This window comes from Salvelinus sp. IW2-2015, unplaced genomic scaffold, assembly GCF_002910315.2.
Source record: "Salvelinus sp. IW2-2015 unplaced genomic scaffold, ASM291031v2 Un_scaffold3619, whole genome shotgun sequence".
Classification (NCBI taxonomy): Eukaryota; Metazoa; Chordata; class Actinopteri; order Salmoniformes; family Salmonidae; genus Salvelinus; species Salvelinus sp. IW2-2015.
In genome coordinates this window covers 32956-58103 of record NW_019944896.1, presented here as the reverse complement: position 1 = coordinate 58103, position 25148 = coordinate 32956, and the positions used below count along the sequence as shown (strand labels likewise).

Here is a 25148-nt window from a genome sequence, read left to right as displayed (position 1 = left end):
TATGATTTTTAAGTAATTCATTTGCATTTTATTGCATGACATAAGTATTTGATACATCAGAAAAGCAGAACTTAATATTTGGTACAGAAACCTTTGTTTGCAATTACAGAGATCATACGTTTCCTGTAGTTCTTGACCAGGTTTGCACACACTGCAGCAGGGATTTTGGCCCACTCCTCCATACAGACCTTCTCCAGATCCTTCAGGTTTCGGGGCTGTCGCTGGACAATACGGACTTTCAGCTCCTCAAAGATTTTCTTTGGGTTCAGGTCTGGAGACTGGCTAGGCCACTCCAGGACCTTGAGATGCTTCTTACGGAGCCACGCCTTAGTTGCCCTGGCTGTGTGTTTCGGGTCGTTGTCATGCTGGAAGACCCAGCCACGACCATCTTCAATGCTCTTACTGAGGGAAGGAGGTTGTTGGCCAAGATCTCGCGATACATGGCCCCATCCATCCTCCCCTCAATACGGTGCAGTCGTCCTGTCCCCTTTGCAGAAAAGCATCCCCAAAGAATGATGTTTCCACCTCCATGCTTCACGGTTGGGATGGTGTTCTTGGGGTTGTACTCATCCTAATTCTTCTCCAAACACGGCGAGTGGAGTTTAGACCAAAAAGCTCTATTTTTTGTCTCATCAGACCACATGACCTTCTCCCATTCCTCCTCTGGATCATCCAGATGGTCATTGGCAAACTTCAGACGGGCCTGGACATGCGCTGGCTTGAGCAGGGGGACCTTGCGTGCGCTGCAGGATTTTAATCCATGACGGCGTAGTGTGTTACTAATGATTTTCTTTGTAACGGTGGTCCCAGCTCTCTTCAGGTCATTGACCAGGTCCTACCGTGTAGTTTGGGCTGATCCCTCAACTTCCTCATGATCATTGATGCCCCACGAGGTGAGATCTTGCATGGAGCCCCAGACCGAGGGTGATTGACCGTCATCCTGAACTTATTCCATTTTCTAATAATTGCGCCAACAGTTGCTGCCTTCTCACCAAGCTGCTTGCCTATTGTCCTGTAGCCCATCCCAGCCTTGTGCAGGTCTACAATTTTATCCCTGATGTCCTTACACAGCTCTCTTGTCTTGGCCATTGTGGAGAGGTTGGAGTCTGTTTGATTGAGTGTGTGGACAGGTGTCTTTTATACAGGTAACGAGTTCAAACAGGTGCAGTTAATACAGGTAATGAGTGGAGAACAGAGGGCTTCTTAAAGAAAAACAAACAGGTCTGTGAGAGCCGGAATTCTTACTGGTTGGTAGGTGATCAAATACTTATGTCATGCAATAAAATGCAAATTAATTACTTAAAAATCATACAATGTGATTTTCTGGATTTTTGTTTTAGATTCCGTCTCTCACAGTTGAAGTGTACCTATGATAAAAATTACAGACCTCTACATGCTTTGTAAGTAGGAAAACCTGCAAAATTGGCAGTGTATCAAATAACATACTCCCCACTGTATGTTAGGATCTTATACTCCAGGGGCCTGTTGCACAAAACTAGGATAAGGGATTAAGCCAGGATATCTTGGTGATCCTGGCTCAATTGATCCGTAATCCGGTTGCACTAAAGATGGATAGGGGGCAGGAGGATATGTTATGGTATAAATTACCATGGAGATTTATTCTGTGGAGCTAGCCTGCTCCAGACCAGGCTAAATTCCAGGATCTATTTAATCTCATCCCTAATGTCAGTCAGCAGTCACCACAAATGGAAACCAATAGTATTTACAATGTGATTTTCTGGATTTTTGTTTTAGATTCCGTCTCTCACAGTTGAAGTGTACCTATGATAAAAATTACAGACCTCTACATGCTTTGTAAGTAGGAAAACCTGCAAAATCGGCAGTGTTTCAAATACTTGTTCTCCCCACTGTAGGTGACATGGGTTGTGATAAAAGGGTCTTTCTTCACAGAAATGACAGATCGACTCGCCTGTGTATCTGATTATTGGTTTACAATTACCTGTACTTTGAACATCACTGACAAGCCTGCAGATGTCAACAACACCCACTACTGGTTGAATATCATCTGGCCTGATGAAGCTGGGTGAGCCTTATTGTGTGATGATGATGGATTCTTATGTTATGAATCTCTTGGTTCTGTCCATTGCATGAAGTGGAGAGATGAATAGGCAACATTAAATGAAAAAAATATATATTATGCTGTGGATAAATAATTACTAATCATTTGAATCACAAAAATCATGAACATTTTTCCACAGGAACACATTCAAATGTCCACTGGTGGAGATGGGGGACAGTTTTGGTTGCACATTTGTGGCCAATTTTGATGAGAATGTAAGGTATAACAACGCTTCATTTAATAGCGTGGACTGTTTCAATGTACGTCTTTGTTATAACATTGACTGCCAATCAAACTATGATAACTTGACAGACTTCGAACCATCCAAAAATAGTAAGTTCCCTGTGAAGATTATATTGATTTGCAATTCATGGAAAATTGCATGAAATAATTATGATTGTGCAAAATACATTTTTCTATAGCTGACAAATAAGTGTAATGACTAACTCTCTGTCATCAGTTCAACCAACAGCTCCAAGTCATCTCGCTGTCCAGTGTACTTCAGAGGGTTACAAATGCACTTGGCAGAGTGGATATGAACACCATCCATATATAACAGAGTTCCATTACCAAATCTGCTTCTACAAATACCATGGCGATAAGGGCGAGGTAAAGTGCATTGTAATAAAAGTCATGCTTCAATGTCTTGGTAAAGTCAATGATTGTTTGATAAATTGTTTCCTGGATTTTTTTCTCAGGTGTTTTGTGTGTCCCCTCAAAACACATCTCTGTTAATTGATAGATCTGGACTTAAGCCAGATACCACATATGTTCTGAAAGTGAGATCTGAGCTATATAAGTCCTCTGAATATAAAGGACAGTGGAGTCCGTGGAGTGCATTGGTGCAATTGAGGACTGATGCAAAGGAAGGTGAGAGAGATCTGCTTTGGAGAGTTAAATCATATACCACTCTTACCTATCTCCTCTTTGTTATTGTCCCAAAATATGCTATGGAGAAACCATTTAGGCTACGTTTAGACAGACCAATTAGTGGAAAAAATATCAGAATTTGGCTGCTTCTATAAACACAGCCATTGATGCATATACTATGTTTCTCCTTCAGCAGAACCAACTATGGTCCTTGTCCTCAGCAAATTTGTATTTCCAGTTTGTGTGATTGCTGGAGTTCTGTTGTTTGTATTTTACAACCCCACTATAAGGTAACTGGTCTTCTTCAGAAACCCTTACAAATACTTAAAAATTGTGTCATGAGAGAGCGAGGCTGATTTGGAAGCACACAAACACAAATCATTTATAATAATTTGTGCCATAGAATGAAGATAACAACTTTCTATGATGTGCCAAGCCCAGACCCTTTTTTCCAACCTCTCTACAAAGATTATAACAAACATTTCCAGGTAAAGTCTACTAATTAATTAATTATTTCCCCAAAGGGGTCCTCATCTTCAAAATGATCCCTGGGATAAAGTTTATATTTTAATATTTTTTTCTCTATAGGACTGGCTTGAGTCAGAGTGCAATCTGATACCAACATACAAAACAGAAGAGTTCCTGACCATCCATACTTTGATTATTGAGGCCAAACCTATAGCAGAGGACCAGGACTGCTCAGCTACAACACCATATCACCTAGCACAAGTTCACACTCCCGATGTTGGTTCCTCGGTGATGGACTGGGTCTGCAGTCACAGTCCAAATGGAAATGGTCCCTTACACCCAGCTGCCCTGCTCTCCCCTAGAGCTCCAGTTTGGAGCAATGGTCACCTCTTTCTCTCAGGACCCTTCGGTCGCCTGCGAGGGGGACTCTGGATGCGAGGACATAACACTCAGCCCTGACAGCAGCTTGCCTAATAGTCCTGTAACAAGTCAGCCAGAATCCACCTGTACTGATTACTGTATCCTACACAAAACCTCGAAAGGTTTTATCCCCACTGTTGTGCCCAAAGAGGTCTCTACTCATCCCTTGAAGAGTTATTGCATAGAGAGACCAGGTAAGGAGGAAACCTGTGCAACTGAGTGAAGTTACCAAATGTTACATCATATGCCAATAGGACACAGACGGCCTACCTCTTGGGTTGTGAAAATTTACTGAACAAGGGGTGTTATAGTCTTTATAATTGCCTAAATGACATAATGTTGTCTTACGATCATTTGCAGTTTCTTATTTGTAATTCTGATGTAGAATTGTGTATACTATACTGTAATGAAATGTGTTTTGTCTGTTTGAAATCATGTAGATTTTTAAATTACTATGTCAATTGTGTGATAGCTTAAATAGCTATTTTGGACCAGTTCATTTCATAATTTGTCTGCACTGATGGCACCACTAGAGCCATTGATCCTTCAGTATGTGAGTTAACCACCAGAGGATGCTGCGACTCAACACTTGCTACTATCTATAGGGGAAATCGGCGAGGTGCAGTTTCTTGGATGACAATTTCAGCTATATGTAATATTTTGAAAGTAGTTTAATAATCCTGTAATTACTATGTCCTTTAATTTGTCTTGTATTACATACTTGTTCGCTATTGTAAATAAAATAATACATTGGTATGGTTTATATGTATCGTTTTCTATTTCGCAAAACAGTGGACGAGTAAACTATAGTTATCAGTAGAGGCAATTGCAACAATATATATGTATAGCCCACCAATGGTCTTAAACTTGTTTCATCTTTCATTCTTTGTGCAATTTCAAAACATACGCGTGTGCTACAAATGAACGAGAGTAAAATGTGTTGTTGTGATATGACGTCACGTTTCGGAAATTAACTCAGTACGTAGCTAGCTTGCTTGAGGACTTCCATCCATGTCAGCAAGCAACCACTGGCCAGATAGTGAGTATCTGCCTGTGTTGCATTAACTGTCAGTTAGTTGTGGGAATGGTGAAAGTCAGGCAATGGTGACCTTATACTACTAACGTTACCTAGGCAGCTTAGCGTTGTGCGGGTAAGATTCACTTTCATGTTCGGTGTTGGGTCTAACACAGTCAGCAGCTAGCACTGGTACTAGCTAACGTTAGCTATATTGCTACCTTAGCACATCCGTGTGTGCAGATGTCTTCTTAAATTTGGCTTGCAAAGATGTCTAATTTATATTGATTGACAGACCAACACTTTTCAAACTGTGGCAGCCCTAGCCGACTAAACTCAACGATGATGGAGTTGATCTTCGTCTAGTTGTGGGCGGACTGGAGTTCCGAGGTCATTTTTATTTTTATTTTTTTTAAATACTACGGATTTCAGCACCCAAAGAATAGTCCGCATTTACAAATGATATTGTCCTGTGTACATGCGGGCTATTCTTTGGGTGCTGAAATCCGTATTTTATTTTTTTTTAAATAAAAACGTTATTTTATGTGACGTCGGAGCTGCAGTCTGCCCACGCTAACGTTAGTCGGGGCTCAAATAGATCATAAATCGTTGAGTTTAGTCGGCTAAATCTGGCTAAGCCTATGCTTCTGCAGCCATCTCTTTACATTACTGTAATGTTACATCTAGAAGGATTGTTAATTTAACATAGAAATAATGTTGGTTTTGGTTATCTGCTAGGGTATTACCACCGAACTGTGCCATACAGGTCAGACCTCTTGACAGAGGATGTAGGCCAGGGTTCCCCAACTGGCGGCCAGTTATTTGCCCCCCTCCCAGTTTTCTGAGCAATGAAAAACTTTTTTTAAATGTTTAAATTTTTTAATTATTGGACATGAAAGACTGTTAAAACAAAAGCAAATCAGCGCCAAGTTATTTTAATTTAAGAAATCTGTTCCAAAGTTTTCCCACGCATAATAGCAAGATACACTGTATTTGATCGTATACAAATGTCAATGTTTGGGCTTCTTGCGGTCAATTTTTAGTCTACAAATTGTTTGTAATTATGTCTCGGCCCTCTGACCAACCGCACAAGAAAGAAAACAGCCCGCTACTGAATCTAGTTTCCTGATGGACACCAATTACCCACACACATACAGAAGGCTACAGTCCTCCTGAGAGCTGTAATATTATAGGGTCATAGAGTACCACAGTCATTATACCCATAAAACCTAGCGGTCAAACAGAGAAACGGTTCCAATTGTTTTTCCACCATTCATTCTTCCCATAGGTGATTTTAGAAACACTTAAAATAAGGTCTTTGTTGACGTTTTGCGTGACGTTTTGATAACCGTGTCGATCTCTCTAGGTCTAGGACAAGGTGACTTTTATCAATATATTCGCCTGGATTAACCCCCCAAAATTGAAATGCTAATTAGCTGCTAATGTGGCTATCATAAAGAACTATAAATGCCATGATGATCTGAGCGAGACTGTCGAATAAAGGCGAAGTTAAGAATCTCTGGATTACCTATCTAATGTTAGTTAAATGTAGTAATTAATAAATTGGCTACATTTCTTTAAATTGACAATTCTGTGAACTGTCTTGTGCAAGTTTTAAATTGACCTGTTAGCAAAGGTGTCAGCTAGAGATGACGTGTAGGACTTTTCAGGGATTTGTAGTTTTGCTGCTAATTAGCATTTTTTTATATGAGAGTAAATAGAGCCAAAAATACACTACCGTTCAAAAGTTTGGGGTCACTTAGTAATGTCCTTGTTTTCCATGAAAACATACATGAAATTAGTTGCAAAATGAATAGGAACTATAGTCAAGACGTTGACAAGGTTATAAATAATGATTTTGAATTGAAATGATAATTGTATCCTTCAAACTTTGCTTTCATCAAAGAATCCTCCATTTGCAGCAATTACAGCCTTGCAAAATTTGGCATTCTAGTTGTCAATTTGTTGAGATAATCTGAAGAGATTTCACCCCATGCTTCCTGAAGCACCTCCCACAAGTTGGATTGGCTTGATGGGCACTTCTTACGTACCATACGGTCAAGCTGCTCCCACAACAGCTCAATAGGGTTGGGATCTGGTGACTGTGCTGACCGCTCCATTATAGACAGAATACCAGCTGACTGATTCCTCCCTAAATAGTTCTTGCATAGTTTGGAGCTGTGCTTTGGGTCATTGTCCTGCTGTAGGAGGAAATTGGCTACAATTAAGTGCCGTCCACAGGGTATGGCATGGCGTTGCTAAATGGAGTGATAGCCTTCCTTCTTCAAGATCCCTTTTACCCTGTACAAATCTCCCACTTTACCATCACCAAAGCACCCCCAGACCATCACATTGCATCCACCATGCTTGACAGATGGCGTCAAGCACTCCCCCAGCATCTTTTCATTTTTTCTGCGTCTCACAAATGTTCTTTGATCCGAACACCTAAAACTTAGATTAGTCTGTCCGTAACACTTTTTTCCAATCTTCCTCTGCCCAGTGTCTGTGTTCTTTTGCCCATCTTAATATTTTCTTTTTATTGGCCAGTCTGAGATATGGCTTTTTCTTTGCAACTCTGCCTAGAAGGCCAGCATCCCAGAGTCGCCTCTTCACTGTTGATGTTGAGACTGGTGTTTTACGGATACTATTTAATGAAGCTGCCAGTTGAGGACTTGTGAGGTGTCTGTTTCTCAAACTAGACACTCTAATGTACTTGTCCTCTTGCTTAGTTGTGCACCAGGGCCTCACCTCCCACTCCTCTTTCTATTCTGGTTAGGGCCAGTTTGTGCTGTTCTGTGAAGGGAGTAGTACAAAGCGTTGTACGAGATCTTCAGTTTCTTGGCAATTTCTCGCATGGAATAGCCTTAATTTCTCAGAACAAGAATAGACTGACGAGTTTCAGAAGAAAGTTATTTGTTTCTGGCCATTTTGAGCCTGTAATCGAACCCACAATGCTGATGCTCCAGATACTCAAGTAGTCTAAAGAAGGCCAGATTTATTGCTTCTTTAAAAGAACAACAGTTTTCAGCTGTGTTAACATAATTGCAAAAGGGTTTTCTAATGATCAATTAGCCTTTTTAAAATGATAAACTTGGATTAGCTAACACAATGTGCCATTGGAACACAGGAGTGATGGTTGCTGATAATAGGCCTCTGTACGCCTATGTAGATATTCCATAAAAAACCTGCCGTTTCCAGCGACAATAGTAATTTACATCATTAACAATGTCTACATTGTATTTCTGATCAATTTGATGTTATTTTAATGGACAATTTTCAAAATTCAAAAGGCACTCGCACATCTGAGAAATCTAAATTGCAGGTGCATGGCAACAATTAAACAAGATGAAGGAAAAAGGAAACCGCACACTGCTCTTGATAGTATCACCGATATTAAATATGCTTACGTATCGGCCTCACGGCCTTCAACAATTTTCAAAAACAAGGACATTTCTAAGTGACTTTTATGGGTATTATGACACCTCCACTGTGGGGTTCTATGGATAAGCTTGAACACAAACATTTAAGGAAGCTCTCTTTCTCACCTAGGCAAGACGTGTCACAACAGGAAACCACAATGATCTTAATCTGTTCATAAAATAATGTTGTTTAAAAATACAGATTCATGACCTTGTGTTTAAGTTTCCTAGAACACAGGTAATGTACTTTTATTGGCTAGTTTACTGCTTTGGAGGTTAGAGTAGGCTATGATTTCCTGTCTCTAGGACAGATGGCTTTGATTGTCCCAGTTAATTATTAACTTTTTTGTTTTTATAGTAAGAGCTGTTTTCTTCTAAATTGTACATTTCTATGTTCAAAGGGACATACCCTTCTGGTTTCTGTGGTTTATAGTTTTGTCATGGTGTTGTTGGAGCACTGCCTTCTGTGGCAGGTGTCTGTAGTGGAAAGTACCCTACACCAGGGATTATCAACTAGATTCAGTCACAGGCTGTGTTTTTGTTTTTTTCTTGAGTGGATGGTCAGGGGGCCGGAAAATAATTTGTGCACTAGATTCTACTCTGCTGAAATAGTATGTGCATTACAGTATTTGCATTCTAAAGATATAATTCACAGGTAAGACCAATTTCACTATGTATTATTAGGTTTGACATAAACATGAATTTATTTAATATTTTTGTATCTTTGAATAACTTTTAATGGAAGTTTTATGTTCCTTGTTTAGAAATTGTGGGCTCTATTTTCGGCTGGCGCTAAGGAGTTGCAAGTGTCAAAGCATGTTAGTAAGTGTTCGTTTGCAATTTCGTCATGTAAAAACTGGCGCACAATTGATTTATTTATCCAGTCAGTCAATAAATAATATAATAATACGTAGGAAAGGTTTTCATCTTTGGCTCACAATCTGTAGATACTATACGATTAGAAAGGTTCAAAATGTATGTAAAACATCACAGCACAATTGAAAAATATATGGCACATGGAAACCAAACGAGTGGTCTATGGTGATAGGTGGGATGGGCTGAGCGTGGCTGAGGGGTGGGATTAAAGAGTTTATTTTCAGTAATGTATTATTGTTATGTGATTATTTGTAGACTAAAAATGTACCGCAAGAAGCCCAAACATTGAAATGATTATGTTTTATTCAAATATACAGTACCAGTCAAAAGTTTGGTCACACCTACTCATTCAAGGTTTTGTCTTTATTTTTACTATTTTCTACATTGTAGAATAATAGTGAAGACATCAAATCTATGAAATAATGCATAAGGGATCATGTGGTAACCAAAAAAGTGTTAAACAAATATAATAAATATAATTTTTGAGATTCTTCAAAGTAGCCACCCTTTGCCTTGATGACAGCTTTGGACACGCTTGGTGTTCTCTCAACCAGCTTCACCTGGAATACTTTTCCAACAATCTTGAAGGAGTCCCCACATATCCTGAGCACTTGTTGGCTGCTTTTCATTCACTCTGTGGTCCAACTTGTCCCAAACCATCTCATTTTGGTTGAGGTCGGGTGATTGTGGAGGCCAGGTCATCTGATGCAACACTCCATCACTCTCCTTCTTGGTCAAATAGCCCTTACAAATCCTGGAGGTGTGTTGGGTCATTTTCCTGTTTAAAAACAAATGATAGTCCCACTAAGCGCAAACCAGATGGGATGGCATATCGCTGCAGAATGCTGTAGTAGCCATGCTGGTTAAGTGTGCCTTGAATTCTAAATAAATCAGTGAGGGACAGTTCACCAGCAAAGCACCATCACACCTCCTCCTCCATGCTCCACAGTGGGAACCACACATGTGAAGATCATCCATTCACCTACTCTGCGTCTCACAAAGACACGGCAGTTGGAACCAAAAATCTCAAATTTGGACTCATCAGACCAAAGGACAGATTTCTACCGGTCTAATGTTCATTGCTTGTGTTTCTTGGCCCAAGCAAGTCTTCTTCTTATTGGTGTCCTTCAGTAGGGGTTTCTTTGTAGCAATTCGACCATGAAGGCCTAATTCACGCAGTCTCCTCTGAACAGTCGATGTTGAGATGTGTCTGTTACTTGAACTCTGAGAAGCATTTATTTGGCTTGCAATCTGAGGTGCAGTTAACTCTAATGAACTTATCCTCTGCAGCAGAGGTAACTCTGGGTCTTTCTTTCCTGTGGCGGTCCTCATGAGAGCCATTTTCATCATAGAGCTTGATGTTTTTTTTTTTTTTAAGTTCTTGAAATGTTCCGCATTGACTGACCTTCATGTCTTAAAGTAATGATGGACTGTAATTTCTCTTTGCTTATTTGAGCTGTTCTTGATATAATATGAACTTGTTCTTTTACCAAATAGGGCTATATTCTGTATACCACCCCTACCTTGTCACAACACAACTGATTGGCTCAAATGCATTAAGAAGGAAAGAAATTCCAGAAATGAACTTTTAACAAGGCACACCTGTTAATTGAAATTAATTCCAGGTGACTATCTCATGAAGCTGGTTGAGAGATTGTCAAGAGTGTGCAAAGCTGTCATCAAGGCAAAGGGTGGCTACTTTGAAAAATATAAATTTGTTTAACACTTTTTTGGTTACTACATGATTCCATATGTGTTATTTCCACAAATAACACAAATAACCGGGCTCCCGAGTGGCACAGCGGTCTAAGGTACTGCATCTCAGTGCTTGAGGCATCACTACAGACACCCTGGTTCGATTCCAGGCTGTATCACGGTGTAGGCCGTCATTGTAAATAAACATTTGTTCTTAACTGACTTGCCTAGTTAAATAAAGGTTAAATTGTAAAACATTTAAATAAACATTTCATACTTGACTATTATTCTACAATGTAGAAAATAGTATAAATAAAGAAACTCTTGAATGAGTAGGTGTGCCCAAACTTTTGACTGGTACTGTATATTTCAATAAAACGTTATCATTTCAAACATTGCTTACATTTTGTATATGATCAAATATACAGTATCTCTATTATGGGGGGGAATACTTTGGAACAGTTTTCCAAAATTAAAAATCACTTGGAGCTGATTTGCTGTTAATAGTCTTTTATGTCCAACAATTAAATATATATATTTTGGGGGGGGGGTTTGCTCAGTAAACTTGGGGGGGCAAATAAAATGAAATGCAGGCCAAATTCGGCCCGTGGGCCGCCAGTTGGGGAACCCTGCCCTACACAAAACTGGATAGGTGCTGCTAGGGCTGGGCGCCATGCTGCTTGTGTTTCTATTGTTTTGATGGTTGCTTCTCTCAATGGACTCATTCACCAGTGTCTCTAAACCTTGTGTTTTCTGTTGTAGCTTAAGTCGACGATCACTTAGTCTAATAAAAGTAATTAATGAAAGGTACTTGCTACCATAATTTCATGATTGTCCCAGGACAATATTCTATAAGATAAACAACAGCTATTAATGTTTAAAAAATACATATATATTTAACCTTTATTTAACTAGGCAAGTCAGTTAAGAACAAATTCTTATTTAAAATGACGGCCTAGGAACAGTGCCTTGTTCAGGGGCAGAACGACAGATTTTTACCTTGTCAGCTCGGGGATTCGATCTAGCAACCTTTCGGTTACTGGCCCAATGCCCTAACCACTAGGCTGCCTGCCGCCCCATGCTATGTTGTTGTCTTAGGTCTCTCATTATATAGTGTTGTGTTGTCTCTTGTCGTGATGTGTATTTTGTCCTATATTTTTATTTAATATATTTTAAATCACAGCCCCCGTCCCCGCAGGAGGCCTTTTGCCTTCTGGTAGGCCGTCATTGTAAATAAGAATTTGTTCTTAACTGACTTGCCTAGTTAAATAAAGGTTAAATAAAAAAGCATGGCAGCAACACATGACAACACAGCATGGTAGCAACACAACATGACAACAATGTGGTAGCAAAACAACATGGCAGCAGCACAATATGGTAGCAGCACAAAACAGGGTACAAACATTCTTGGGCACAGACAACAGCACAAAGGGGAAGATGGTAGAGACAAAAATAGATCACGCAAAGTAGCCACAACTGTCAGTAAGAGTGTCCATATTGAGTCTTTGAATGAAGAGATTGAGATAAAACTGTCCAGTTTGAGTGTTTGTTGCAGCTCGTTCCAGTTGCTAGCTGCAGCGAACTGAAAAGAGGAGCGACCCAGGGATGTGTGTGCTTTGGGGATCTTTGACAGAATGTGGAGGATGAGGGCTGCAGTAGATATCTCAGATATTAAAGACCCTTTCTCTCTTGGAGTCTTACTTGAATAATGAAATGGTAATGATAAGGAATTGGAACAACACCTGTAGTCATGTGTGAAAAAAAACATAAACAAGAACCCTCCCTGTGCGGAAGCAGCACGCCTAGTTTATCAGCTGTGGGTTACTCGCTGTATGGTGGTTTTCTTGTGTGTGTGGGTGTGTGTATGTGTGAGAGAGAGGGGAGGGAGGGAAAGTGTAGTGTAGCTTCATTTTTTTGTTATGTGACTGTTGTTTTTCTGTCTCTGTACATCCTTTAAGGTATGATGCCGTTCCTATTCTGTCCAGCATCATCCTGTATTCCTCCCCTCCACCTTCTATGGTAAGAATCACCTGGACATCAGTTTGTTCCTCCACCTAAGAATGGAGGGCCCTCAAGCCTCCCCAAAGCTTGGAAAGCAGCCAGAGGACTTCAAATTTGGTCGAATTCTAGGAGAAGGCTCCTATTCAACAGTAAGTCCTCATACATTTTCTATGGTGTTGTATTTTGTGTGTGGGGCTTACAGATTACAGTTGCAGTCATATTAATTACTTTTTATTTTCTATTGTTGGTAAAGGGTTGATGGATTGTTAAAAAAAAATCTTTGTTGATTGCAAACTTGTTTCAGGTTGTGCTGGCAACAGAACAGGCCACAGGGAAGGAATATGCTAGTAAGACACTACCAATATGTTTTCTCTGTTGCATGATGCTGATGATTCTCAAGTGGCGTTCAAGTGACTGTCCTGGATTCTGCTTATAACTTAAATGCATTTGTGCTGAACAATAATGCTCTTTGAAGTGAGGAAACTGGAATTTGATTCAGTCATAAACACAGAGTGAAGCATATCGGTTTGAATTGTGTTTCAGTGAAGATTCTGGAGAAGATGCACATCCGGAAGGAGAACAAGGCACATTGCGTGACACGAGAGAGGGATATCATGWCAAGCTTAGACCATCCATTTATCGTCAAGCTCTACTTRACATTTCAAGATGTGAAAAGGTTGTGTATCCTTTGAAATAATCAGAACATGGGCTACTTRAAGACTTCTACATAATAATATCTGGTCTCATCTATTTTGTGATCTTAGTACCATTATCCTTAACTGCCTCCTGTTAGATTTTGGCATAAGCTATGCAAGAAATGGGGAATTACTGAAATACATTCGCAAAATAGGTTCATTCGATGAGGCGTGCACTAGATTCTACTCTGCTGAAATAGTATGCGCATTACAGTATTTGCATTCTAAAGGCATAATTCACAGGTAAGACCAATTTCACTATGTATTATTAAGTTTGACATAAACATGAATTTATTTGATATTTTTGTATAATTTTTTATGGAAGTTTTATAATGTTCCTTGATTAGAAATTGTGGGTTCTATTTTCAGCTGCCGCTAAGGAGGCGCAAGTGTCAAACGCACGTTAGTTTGCAATTTCGTCATGTAAAAACTGGCACACTGCCGTTTTCCAGACCTAATGCCAGGTTCTGCAATTTACCTGTCTAACATCAGCTCGCTTGCGCTGAGTAAACATTTGAGGTTTTTGCCCTCTGCTTTTTCATTATTCACAATTCACATACTTGCATACTATATAAAAAAAATTGAGAATCTGCCTAGCACATATGTAACGATACAATCGACAGGAGCCTAGTATTTTGTATAGACGTGCAAATGTTAGGGGTAAAGCCACTTGAATTGAAAATATACTGCACATCCTAAAACATACACACATATGCCTACCTGGGTACTTAATTTCACTTGTTCAAGTATCGATCCCCAGCTCCAAAGAGCGCCTCTCATCTGGTTACCAAAGACGCACTCCTCCAAACATATTTCAATGATTCAGTCCTATGCAGTGCAATGATTCAGTCCTATGTCCTATGCAGTATCAACGGTAGGCCTAAGCTATATTTCGCTTATTGAGGACGTGCCTCACACATACAATACAATTTACAGGAGCCTAGTATTTTTTTTATTAAGGAAAAGTTTGAAGCATAAAGACATATAAGCTAGGCTAGGCTCACTGTTGACTTCCAACAATGTTGACTTCCAACACTCCAAACATAGGCTACAGTAACGAGTCTGCTCAATAGACAATGTTATTTAATAAACTTAGTCTCAATCCAAAAGGGACCAGGACGAAAGAATATGCTGTGCCTCCAGCCAAATTGGAAATGATGACAATGCAAAGACTATCAATAACTAACAGAACTTGAGACAAACGCATGCAGTATTAAGCCATGGAACGCATTGATTGGCCAGTGAGTGGCCAAGCCCTCGTCACACCTACAACTTGTTCATTCATCAAAACCCAGCCCTTTTGCGCCACTGCCAGCTATTGTAGTTATAATTCCGGCTGTGAAAATGGCAAAAAATATTTCTGACACACCCCTGAACCTATAGTGCTATCGCCAGCGCTTAGATTTACCACTGCGTTAGGTTTGTTAAAATGTCATGATATGAATTTTATTTGAATTTTTTATTTGATTTAAATGGTGTGGCTTTTTCTTTACAGGGACCTCAAACCAGAGAATATTTTACTGAATGAGGACATGCACATTCAAATAACAGACTTTGGAACTGCAAAACAACTCTCATCAGATAGTACACAAAGTAATTTAACACATATTGCTTTGTCTTTGTGTAATTTTCCTCCAGTTTGTTGATAGACTAAAAGTACAGTACATTGGTTTGTTTACCCCTTATCGTATTGCGGTTAACTTATCTATCTATACCTCTCTAAAGGCTAACAGAAAAGTGTTTTTGTTATTTATAGGGACATGCACAATGGTCTCTGTGGACTTCATAGATATGGAAGCAAATTGCTAGTTATACAGTGCTCAGAATATCATTTTAATAGGTATGAGTCAATAGTGCCATTTTAAGCATAATTGACTCAAGACATCTTCAGTGAAGGTACCAAATGTGTCATGTGAATAATTTGTCCATACTTATAGTTCATATGATTGTTTTCTTTTGCAGACAGAGCAAATTCCTTTGTTGGAACAGCTGAGTATGTTTCTCCAGAGCTACTGACTCAGAAATCTGCCTGCAAAAGGTAGTTTGACTCGAATTCATTCAGTACCCTGATTTGAATCCAATATTCAAGTTATCCGTGTAGTTCTCTGTTACTGTATCACTTCTAGTCTCGCTTGCCATGCTTTATGCAGCTGGGAACAAGACTTGGGTATTTCTGGCCATGTTTACATCACTATGATAAAACCCAACACTGAAAGAAGTTAACTGAATCTGTCATGTTTTCTGGTGTCTTTTAGCTCTGACCTTTGGGGTTTAGGCTGTATCATCTACCAGTTGGTAGCAGGATTACCGCCATTTAGAGCTGGGTAAGTTGCGTATCATACATTATTATTTTCCTTTTATTCAGGTAAAATATTTGCGAAGCGTCATTGTCAGGGGCTTTGCAGAAGCACACTTTGTGATTTGGTAAACGATTTAGTCTATTTGTTATCACTGTCTAAAAACACTGTGTGAAATAACAGGAAGTTATGGCTGTGTTGTTTATGACTTGTTTGTGTATTGAGTGCCTGGAGGCTTGAAGAAACCCCAGTCACTCTGTCACATGGCAGCAGCTTCATGGTTCAACTATAAACTAACACATTTACCTCAAAGCACTTTCAAAGCCAAGTACAGTGACAGTTGTGTATACTGTATGCATCTGCCACTTCCAGGCAATCAAGCCCCAAAGAAGACATCAATATGACACAAGTTCTAAAATGTGCCTTGCACTCTCATATGATCTTCTGTCTGTCCATGTGGTTGATGATGTTATTTGCTCACCAGGAATGACTACCTGAAATTCCAGAAGATTATTAAACTGGAGTATGAATTTCCTGATAAATTCTTTCCTAATGCGAAGGATCTAGTGGAACAGCTTCTAGTGAGTCTAATCATATGAATTATTAAAATACATTTGGATGTTGTTCCTCAGTTCCATACTATGACCCAATGAGTGTCATTATTAACTAAGCATTGCTTTATTTTTGTGGTAGTGCTTGGATCCCTCCAACCGATTAGGTTGTGAGGAGATGGGTGGGTACAACCCTCTCAGAGCCCATTTTTTCTTTGAGGCCGTCACATGGGAGAACCTTCACCTACAGACACCCCCCAAACTCACCCCCTACCTGCCAGCCATGGCTGAGGATGATGAGGACTATTATGGAAACGTAGGTTTTTCCCTCTTGACATATTATGATTAAAGGTTGACACAAATCCTCGTTGACATATTGTTTCCTCAATATGTCAAATTGGCTTGTCCTTGTTTTGTAATCTGTAAACTCCCTGATCATGATGTGGTTCCATCCACAGTATGATGACCTCCTCAGCCAGTTCAGCAACATGCAGGTTGTCCAGTCCAGCTCCATTCAACCACTGTTTGTGGCCAACCCCAGTCCCATCCCCAACTCCAACCCCGCACAAAGGCCCAACAGCAACATCGAGCAGTACATTCATGACCTGGACAACAACTCCTTTGAGCTGGACCTGCAGTTTTCCACTGAGGTGAAGCGGCTACTGCTTGAGAAGCAGACAAGCAGAAACCCCTGGTAGGCCTGCAGCGATGTCCTTGCGAGCAAAACATGTTTTTGTGGACAGAGTGTCAGAAGACTGATTAACTGTCAATATTATCTTACCATAATATTGACACATACTGTAGTTGATGATCTCTTGCTCATCTGTTGGGATTCCTATGTTTACTTACAATATTTACACAATTCTATGTTTGATATCTTGTAAACATGAAGCACTTTACCTAAAGACAATACAACGCCAACAATAACATGATATACTGTGAACTGTATCAAGAAAGATTTGGGGAATTAACTTTTTTATGTATTAAGGAATCAGTTCGTGGAGAATAATTTGATCCTCAAGATGGGACCAGTGGACAAAAGGAAGGTAAGGATTTATGTCATCCTAAATTACTGTACAGTAATGTTCTATTTTTCAGTTTGAAGGGGAGGAGTGAATGTCTTGATACTGTACTCTTCCAACACTAAAGCAACATACTGCCCTCCTCTGGCAGTTGTTTGCAATTGCTGCCAGGAATCAATTTGGGACATCTTGAACCATACTGACTTTACATTTACATTACATTTAAGTCATTTAGCAGACGCTCTTATCCAGAGCGACTTGACTTTACCTACGGGCAAGGGATTTATTTTTTATGTCTGAGAATCGTTCTCTGCTTTTACAGGGGCTGTTTGCACGTCGGCGCCAGCTATTGTTGACTGAGGGACCACACCTTTACTATGTGGACCCAGTTAACAAGGTTTTGAAAGGAGAGATCCCCTGGTCCCCCGCACTGCGCCCAGAGGCCAAGAACTTCAAGACCTTCTTTGTCCATACAGTAATGAATTAGTCTATTGCAATTAATAGCTCACCCTTAGCTAACAAAACTCACTTTATAAAACTATCAGTAACAGTGACCTATCCTCCTCTTTGCAGCCTAACAGAACATACTATCTGATGGATCCGTGCGGGAATGCTGACAAATGGTGCAACAAAATTCAAGAAGTGTGGCAAAAGATCTATAACACGCATTTTAACTCATGCATGTAGGTTGGGTACACTATCTTTTGAAGACAGGTCTTACCCTGTAATGACAGGAGACAGAGAATGAAGGCGTTAATTCATAAATGATGGAAAACACCTAGCTGTAATGTAGCTTACAAGTCGGTTTCCGTATTACTCCACACATTTAATTTCTTGTAGGGCAGCAGGTTCAGGGCATGTTCCATTGTAATCCAGAATTTGATACATTCAGCTGGATCTAAAGCCATTCTGGTATAGAAAGGACCTATTATTCAAGGAAGTAGAATGGCTATTGCAACTATTCTAACTGATGATTTCTTAGGCTTGGATGGCCTCATGTCTGACATGGTGGCCTTGGTACTCTTAAGCTATTTGTCTTCTATAGCAGAGAATAAACTTTGGTCAAACCACATGGGCTGGTTCTGCTTTAAAAATTAGGAGTTGACTTGGATGTTGGTTGAACAGTTCATCAAAAGTGCAAAGGAGGATGTTGTAGCCTGTTTTTGACTTCTCATATCTGGGAGAAGTTGATTGTAAATGTTAGACAGATATTTTGTTAGTCTATTCTACCGACCACTGCTGTGATGTACAAAATGGGATGCAAGTAAAGTGTAAGATGTATATTTTGTATTTGTTTTAGGCTTCTATCCTTTGCTGATTCATTCTCATGTTATCCAAACAGTTCAAATGTGGTAATCATTTGGATAATGTCCCAGCTCCATGTTTACATAATTTAAATGTAAATCAGTTGAATGTAAATAGTTGATAATGGTAAATTATGATATTTTGCTACCTTTCGTTGTAATCTATATTTTATTTATGGATGGTGACATGGTTATGTTTTACATAAATATATGTGGGCCTGGCCTATTTTGTTGTGTGCAAGTTTCAAATTGTTAATTGGAAGAATGCAGCATATATATATATATATAAAGGTGGCTTGGTAATAAAAGCATGTGGGATTTTGGCAAACGTCCTGTGTTTATTTATACTTAGCTTGGGTGAAGGCTCAGTATGATTATTTGGGGACCAAACCTTTTTTGAAGTCATGGAGTTCCAACTGCAAAAATGATTATTATGAGAAGGATGCAGGGAGTGGGGGGATGGGTAGCACTAGCTTCAGTAGCCACAAAGTTATAAACCCCGCCCATTTCTACAATTTATTATCTTCAAATGTTATTTTAAAGTTAAGCTTAACTTTAACCACACTGCTAAACGTATGCCTGACCCTAACCTTAAATTAAGACCAAAAAATAAAACATTTGTAGCCAATTTTGACTGTGGAATCTGACGGATGTATAATAAAAAACTGTGGAAACCGGTGGGTGGGGGTTGTCAAACTTGGATTACCGTACTTCATGACTATGCCTGGCCCAGTTTCCCGGCCCGCTTCAACTCAGTTCCTGTAACTTTAGCTAGGGACGCATCCAGGTTAGAGGCACTGGGATGGCGGAGAAGAGCCCTGACTTAAGCGGCTCAGTTGACCAGTGTCCCGCCCTGTCTCCGGAACAGAGAATGCAATCACCTGGGATCGGGGCATCCAAATGGGTCCGTCTGAATGTCGGTGGGACATACTTTCTCACTACGAGGCAAACGTTGTGCCGAGACTCAAAATCGTTCCTGTACCGTCTGTGCCAGGCCGACCCCGACCTCGACTCTGACAAGGTACGGATATCTGTCTAGCTAGCTAACGTTACTAGCTAGTTGGCTAATGTTAACTAGCTAACCTCTGTCTGTTTTACACATCATGTGAATGTTCTAACGTTAATTTACGTTACCTAGTTAGCATATCCAGACCGATTTACTAACTAGTTAGCTAGTTATTTTAGTTGTTTAGTCAGGAAGTAAGCCAAACGGATAGCTAATTTAGATGGTCAACGTTAGCTACTAATGTCGTTACTAGTATAGGCTAGCTAGTTCAGCTGACCAACGTTAACTCTCAAAGAACTTGACTAACTAGCTAAATAACGTTAACGTTAGTTTGTTTTCCTGTTTTTAATCTGGATAATCCTCCTGACTACAGATCTACAGTAACGTTAGTTAACTAACAAATATTAATTTGGAAGACAGCACGTTTCTACTCGTACTAAGATAGATAACATTCGTGGAAGTTATATAGTACAGTACTAGTATCTGTCATCTCGCTAACAGGCAAGTTAGTTATCCAGCCAACCACAAACTGTTACTGTAGCTATCTAGCTGGTGAATATCAGAATAACGCCTACACGCAAATGGACCATAGAATACATTGTTGACAAAACCAACAAGTTGTGTGTATATATATATATTTGTGTAAATAATTGGGCTTATAATATACAATTGTGCAAATGAGCCCAATCTGGAGAAGGAGCGTTGCCCTTGTAAGAGAAAGTATGATAATCCACACGTTGAACGTGTTTACCATCCTGATTTCCAACCCTCAAAGGTCACCATGCATCATTTAACAGGAGGATGACATTTAAAAGCTGGCAAAAGACCTTACAAGACAAGTTTGCTCGGTCATACAGATACAGATGCAGTTGCAATGAGTCTTGAGCTCTGAAAGATTCACAGTATCCCAGCAGAATAGTTTCATCCCAAAGTTATCTAGGATATTTACGAAACTATGCTGATTAGCATTCCTCATTTGAATTTGAGGTGAAAGTCTCCAATATCTGTAATCTTCATGTGCCCAATGTAATGTGGTAAGGAGATGTATCTCTGCCCTCTGTATTGATTCTTGCTAATGATGGTGTGTGTGAAGGCTGAAGCAAGGCCGCTGTGGTGATTCTTCAGGGATAATGAGACCTGCTAAATGTCAGTTACCCCATGTTGGCGCTGCTCCAAGCTCTGGACACAGAGCTGTTGTATCCATGGATTGGCTATTTTCTTATTATGCGATTGCACAGTTCTGTTTCGATGTTTGTCACTGTACAAAAATCGTCAATGGTATCTCCCCTGATTTGTTATCGATTGTCTGCTTTTCTCATTGTTATCGACTTCTCTTTCTTCAGGATGAAACGGGTGCCTATTTGATAGACCGGGACCCAACGTACTTTGGTCCAGTGCTCAACTACCTGAGGCATGGGAAACTGGTGCTCAATAGAGGCCTTGCAGAGGAAGGTATGATGATAATGTCTTGGATATTCTGGGATATGCTGAGACATGTCTGAAGAGTTGTGCCATTCTGTCATCTTTGTTGCCGTTTCTTTTTCGCTCCAACACGTCACACGCTAACAATCACACTTATTACATTTAACACCACAGCAGTTCTCATTAGCATACATAGTTGTTTTCAATGATTGGGGTTTTAATAACTGGTTAAATACATTCTGTTCCCCTCAAGGTGTACTGGAAGAGGCTGAATTCTACAATATCCCTTCTTTGATCAGGCTAATTAAAGACAAAATCAGGGAGAGGGACTGCAAAACAGTTCAGGTGTGTGGGCTTGACTAAAATTGCCATTGCTATCTGGGTGGTTTCCTTCTTCCCTGAGACTGTCCTGTTGTAATCACTAATACAGAGCTCTAGATATTAAAGGGGGCCTCTAACTACTGGCCATAGGCACATCCGTGGCAAGCTCCCTCCCAAGGATCACCTCTGTTTACATGGTCTATTACTGCAATGACTCTGGGCACAAGCTCTGCTTAAGCTACTGGGATTTCCAGGTCTTGTTGATGTAATGGCATTAGTCCAGAGTCTCCTTACCCTTGCCAGGTAGATGAGGTCAGGAATTGGCACATACTGGCTATGCTTTGCTCTGGGGGGATGGGTGATTCGTATGTAGCCTATTGAGAGCACTTGCTGCTCTGTTGCATGTGAATTAACATAGCCTCTTTCTCTCCACAGCTCCCTATAAAACATGTCTACAGAGTATTGCAGTGCCAAGAAGAGGAGCTAACACAAATGGTTTCCACCATGTCAGATGGTTGGAAGTTTGAGCAGGTAATTATCTTGAAAGGAAGAGATTGGGGAGTGTTCTGCCTCCTATTTTTAGAAATGTTCCTTTCGGCTGCACTTTGACCTTTGTTGGTTGATTTACTGTCCACGGATGATGCTGAGTTCAGTGTATAACATAAATACTATAATTGTCTTCATTTGTAGTCCTTGTGAAATACAACCTTGCAGCATAATTTGGTTACATAGCTGTTATTGTGGTACTGTATTTATTTTTGTGAAAGTCTGATTTGTCTGACCTTCTGCGAAAGGAGCTATGGTTGTCTGGTTCAAATAGACACTGGTTTCTGTCAGAGGCCAGGTTGCTAGACTTAGATTTTGTCTGATGTTTATGGAACAGCAGATAAAGGGGATGTTTCTGTTCATTCAGGAGGACACCCTGTACTAGGTGCATTTCTGTTACTAGCCCCCTCTAGACTTGCAGGGTGTTAGGGTCTTCCCCTCAGAGAGAACTCATGAGTGGGCTCAGGCTGCTACTCACGTTTCCTTTTTTGGGAGCCAGCAAAGTGACAGAATGTTAGGCATTCTGCTTGTGGCAGCTTTGTGAAAATGGGAATCTACTGTATAGTGTAGTCTGTTTATTTGAATTAGCTACCACCTTTACGACAGATTTCACCCTGTGGTCTAATCCAAGGGATACTAAACATTCATGAGCAATGTAACAGCTCAAAGTGCTCAGGTGTCCTAGATAAAAGTCAGTGTTTGTTACTTTGACATTAAAAAAAAAAAAAAAAAAAAAGATCCTTTAGAATAGAAATTGTCTACTGTAATCTGTTACATTGTTTTGACTGTGCCTGGCAAGCTGTTGGAAATATTAGATTTCCCATGTGTGAATGCTTCCTGTAGTCCCTTAGAAACATTTCCCTTCTCATTGGTTCCCCCCCTTTTTTTCTCCCTCAGTTGGTCAGTATTGGCTCCTCATATAACTATGGAAACGAAGACCAGGCAGAGTTCCTGTGTGTTGTCTCTAAGGAGCTACATAACCAGTCATACGGCACAAGCAGTGAACCAAGTGAAAAGGCCAAGGTGAGTATCCCAGCACTGCAACAAAAACGTCTTTCATCAACGTCCTCACCATTGTTACAACCATGTATTGTGAGTTACACCAAGTTTGGTATACATGTTGTCTCACATGGCTTTGTCTAACATAAATGCACGCATAATTTTTTTATTGGTCATGGATGCTGCAATTCCTTTCTCTGCATGCTGCATTTCCTGCAGAGGACAAGTACAAAGATTGAAAGAAACATTTTGCCAATGAATGTATCTACCTTTGAATGTAAGGGGACAATGGGTGAGATTTTGCTTAGACCCCTGCCATTGTGGCCTTAAACCTTTCTCCAAGAGCCCCTTCATCCCTATGAGCCCATTACCTAGAGAGCATCCCGCTAATCATTATCTAGACAAGAGTAATGCCTCGATAATGATTTAAACTACTTTAATATTTAATGAACTCCTGTCACTAGCTTCTGCAGTTCATGGAATTCTCCATTGCCTTAGTCTCCCCGCTTTCCAGTCTCCTGGTAAAAAAAATCCGTTCCTCAAAAAAAACGAACATTTTAGGCTTCTTCCTGCCTGTTAAATGCTAACTCATAGTACTTTTTGTCAAAGGTTTTTTGGAACATATGTTTAGTATGAAATAGGCCTAAACATCTTATTTTGCTCTGACCATTTTCTTTTGCAGATTCTTCAAGAACAAGGCTCTCGAATGTGAAGAGGCTGTTCAGTTCTTAGGATTGCGTCCTGCTATGATGTCCAGATATAAAGACACAAACTACATCACATTCTGAGGAGCGTTATGGCACGCTGAAGAAGCTGGCTAACTGCAGTCTATACATTGTACACACCATTTTTCTTTCAGACATCAAATCAAAATGTGCAATCGATAGCATTACTTGGTTTTGGGGCCTACATAGTAAAACTGGACTGTAGATTTTCACACAGAGAGAAGGGCCTTATCACTTATCATATTGTCCACAGCATTTAAACTTGGTCCATCATTTACTCAGGGTCTCTAATAGTGTTTTGGAAGATGCATTAGGTGTGCACTGTCTGGTGGGACATTATTTCAAACATCTGTGCGTACTACATTATGCCAGTCCTTCACATACAAAAATCAAACCTCTGAGAAATTAATTGGAAAGCATGTTTTAAAAGTTAAATATTTAAGACTATTTATATGGAGTTGTATAGATTCATACTGTCTTGTTAGAGGCGAAGACTGTATTGACAGTTTATTTATTTTTTACATATCTTTAAACCAATTATTTATGTCCCCTTCCAAATATCCCTTCAACCTGCACATGATCAGTTTTCTGGAAGGAGGACATTCTTATTACTACTTCTACCAGGGTTCTTGTATGATAATGAGGTTGAAGTGATGTTAGGGAATGCCAGATGTTAAAGGACTAAAACTTGTCTTCCATCCCTGGACTCTGGCGTGTTTTAGTTGGGTTACCTGTTAGGCAGCCACTATGGAACTGGAACACATTGTTATATTTTAGAGGACATTATACCTAGAGCCATTTGATAGGCACATTTTTTTTCACATTGACATATGACATTGACTGTTATTGGCTGGTGTTGCAAAGGGCCTGTTTTCCATTTTACGTGAGAAAGAAAAGCATTTTTGTCTCTTGCATGAATTAGTGCATATCTGCTTGTTTGTGTGTGTATACACAATCCTTACGCTTCTGCGGTTTGACTATATTGACCTTTGACAGGGCTGTATACCAAGCAAAATTACACCAAACTGGCAGTTTTCAATCATACAAGTTCTAAGATAAAATGCTTTGGTCATGTACTGATGAAAAGATTGGATATTATAATCGGTAGTCATTACCATGGTTCAATTTGTAGATGGTTGAGCTACTTATTGAATACATTAACATTGTCAGTATATGAAAACATTTCTTTTGGAAAATGTTGCCTTTGTTCAATGACCAAATCAATGTCTGAATTTCAACTTTAATCTGAATTTCTTTTGTCAGGGATAAGGAAATTCGGTAGTCTACATGCATATCTATGAGGAGTTGTACGTAGAGAAAGTATAATAATATTCAGATGTGTTATCAGTGTATGCTATTTCTTCCTAACACACACAGGGCTTTAACTAGTGGAATACAAGCTATAATCTCTGTAAA

General features: G+C 39.8%; 2 protein-coding genes across 4 annotated transcripts; both read left to right on the top strand.

Moving 5' to 3' along the window:
* Positions 1 to 4806: 4806 nt before the first annotated feature.
* On the top strand, positions 4807 to 18676 carry LOC112067753 (3-phosphoinositide-dependent protein kinase 1). Of its 3 annotated transcripts, XM_024143057.2 has the most exons (14): positions 4807 to 4877; positions 12802 to 12993; positions 13149 to 13191; positions 13388 to 13525; positions 13638 to 13782; positions 15035 to 15132; positions 15502 to 15577; positions 15795 to 15863; positions 16321 to 16417; positions 16530 to 16703; positions 16846 to 17081; positions 17376 to 17433; positions 17732 to 17884; positions 17983 to 18676. In XM_024143057.2, exons 2-14 carry the CDS (start codon positions 12904 to 12906, stop codon positions 18094 to 18096), a joined length of 1491 nt encoding a protein of 496 aa, XP_023998825.1. In that variant the 5' UTR covers positions 4807 to 4877; positions 12802 to 12903; the 3' UTR covers positions 18097 to 18676. The 3 variants fall into 3 exon arrangements, with proteins under 3 accessions (XP_023998825.1, XP_023998830.1, XP_023998829.1); XM_024143062.2 differs by lacking the exon at positions 13638 to 13782 and having other exon boundaries at positions 13388 to 13520; XM_024143061.2 differs by lacking the exons at positions 4807 to 4877; positions 13149 to 13191 and having other exon boundaries at positions 12911 to 12993.
* Positions 18677 to 19424: 748 nt separating this feature from the next.
* LOC112076201 (BTB/POZ domain-containing protein KCTD5) lies at positions 19425 to 24215 on the top strand. The gene is made up of 6 exons (XM_024143063.2): positions 19425 to 19734; positions 21063 to 21171; positions 21395 to 21486; positions 21898 to 21993; positions 22906 to 23031; positions 23690 to 24215. Exons 1-6 carry the CDS (start codon positions 19516 to 19518, stop codon positions 23717 to 23719), a joined length of 672 nt encoding a protein of 223 aa, XP_023998831.1. The 5' UTR covers positions 19425 to 19515; the 3' UTR covers positions 23720 to 24215.
* Positions 24216 to 25148: the final 933 nt, after the last annotated feature.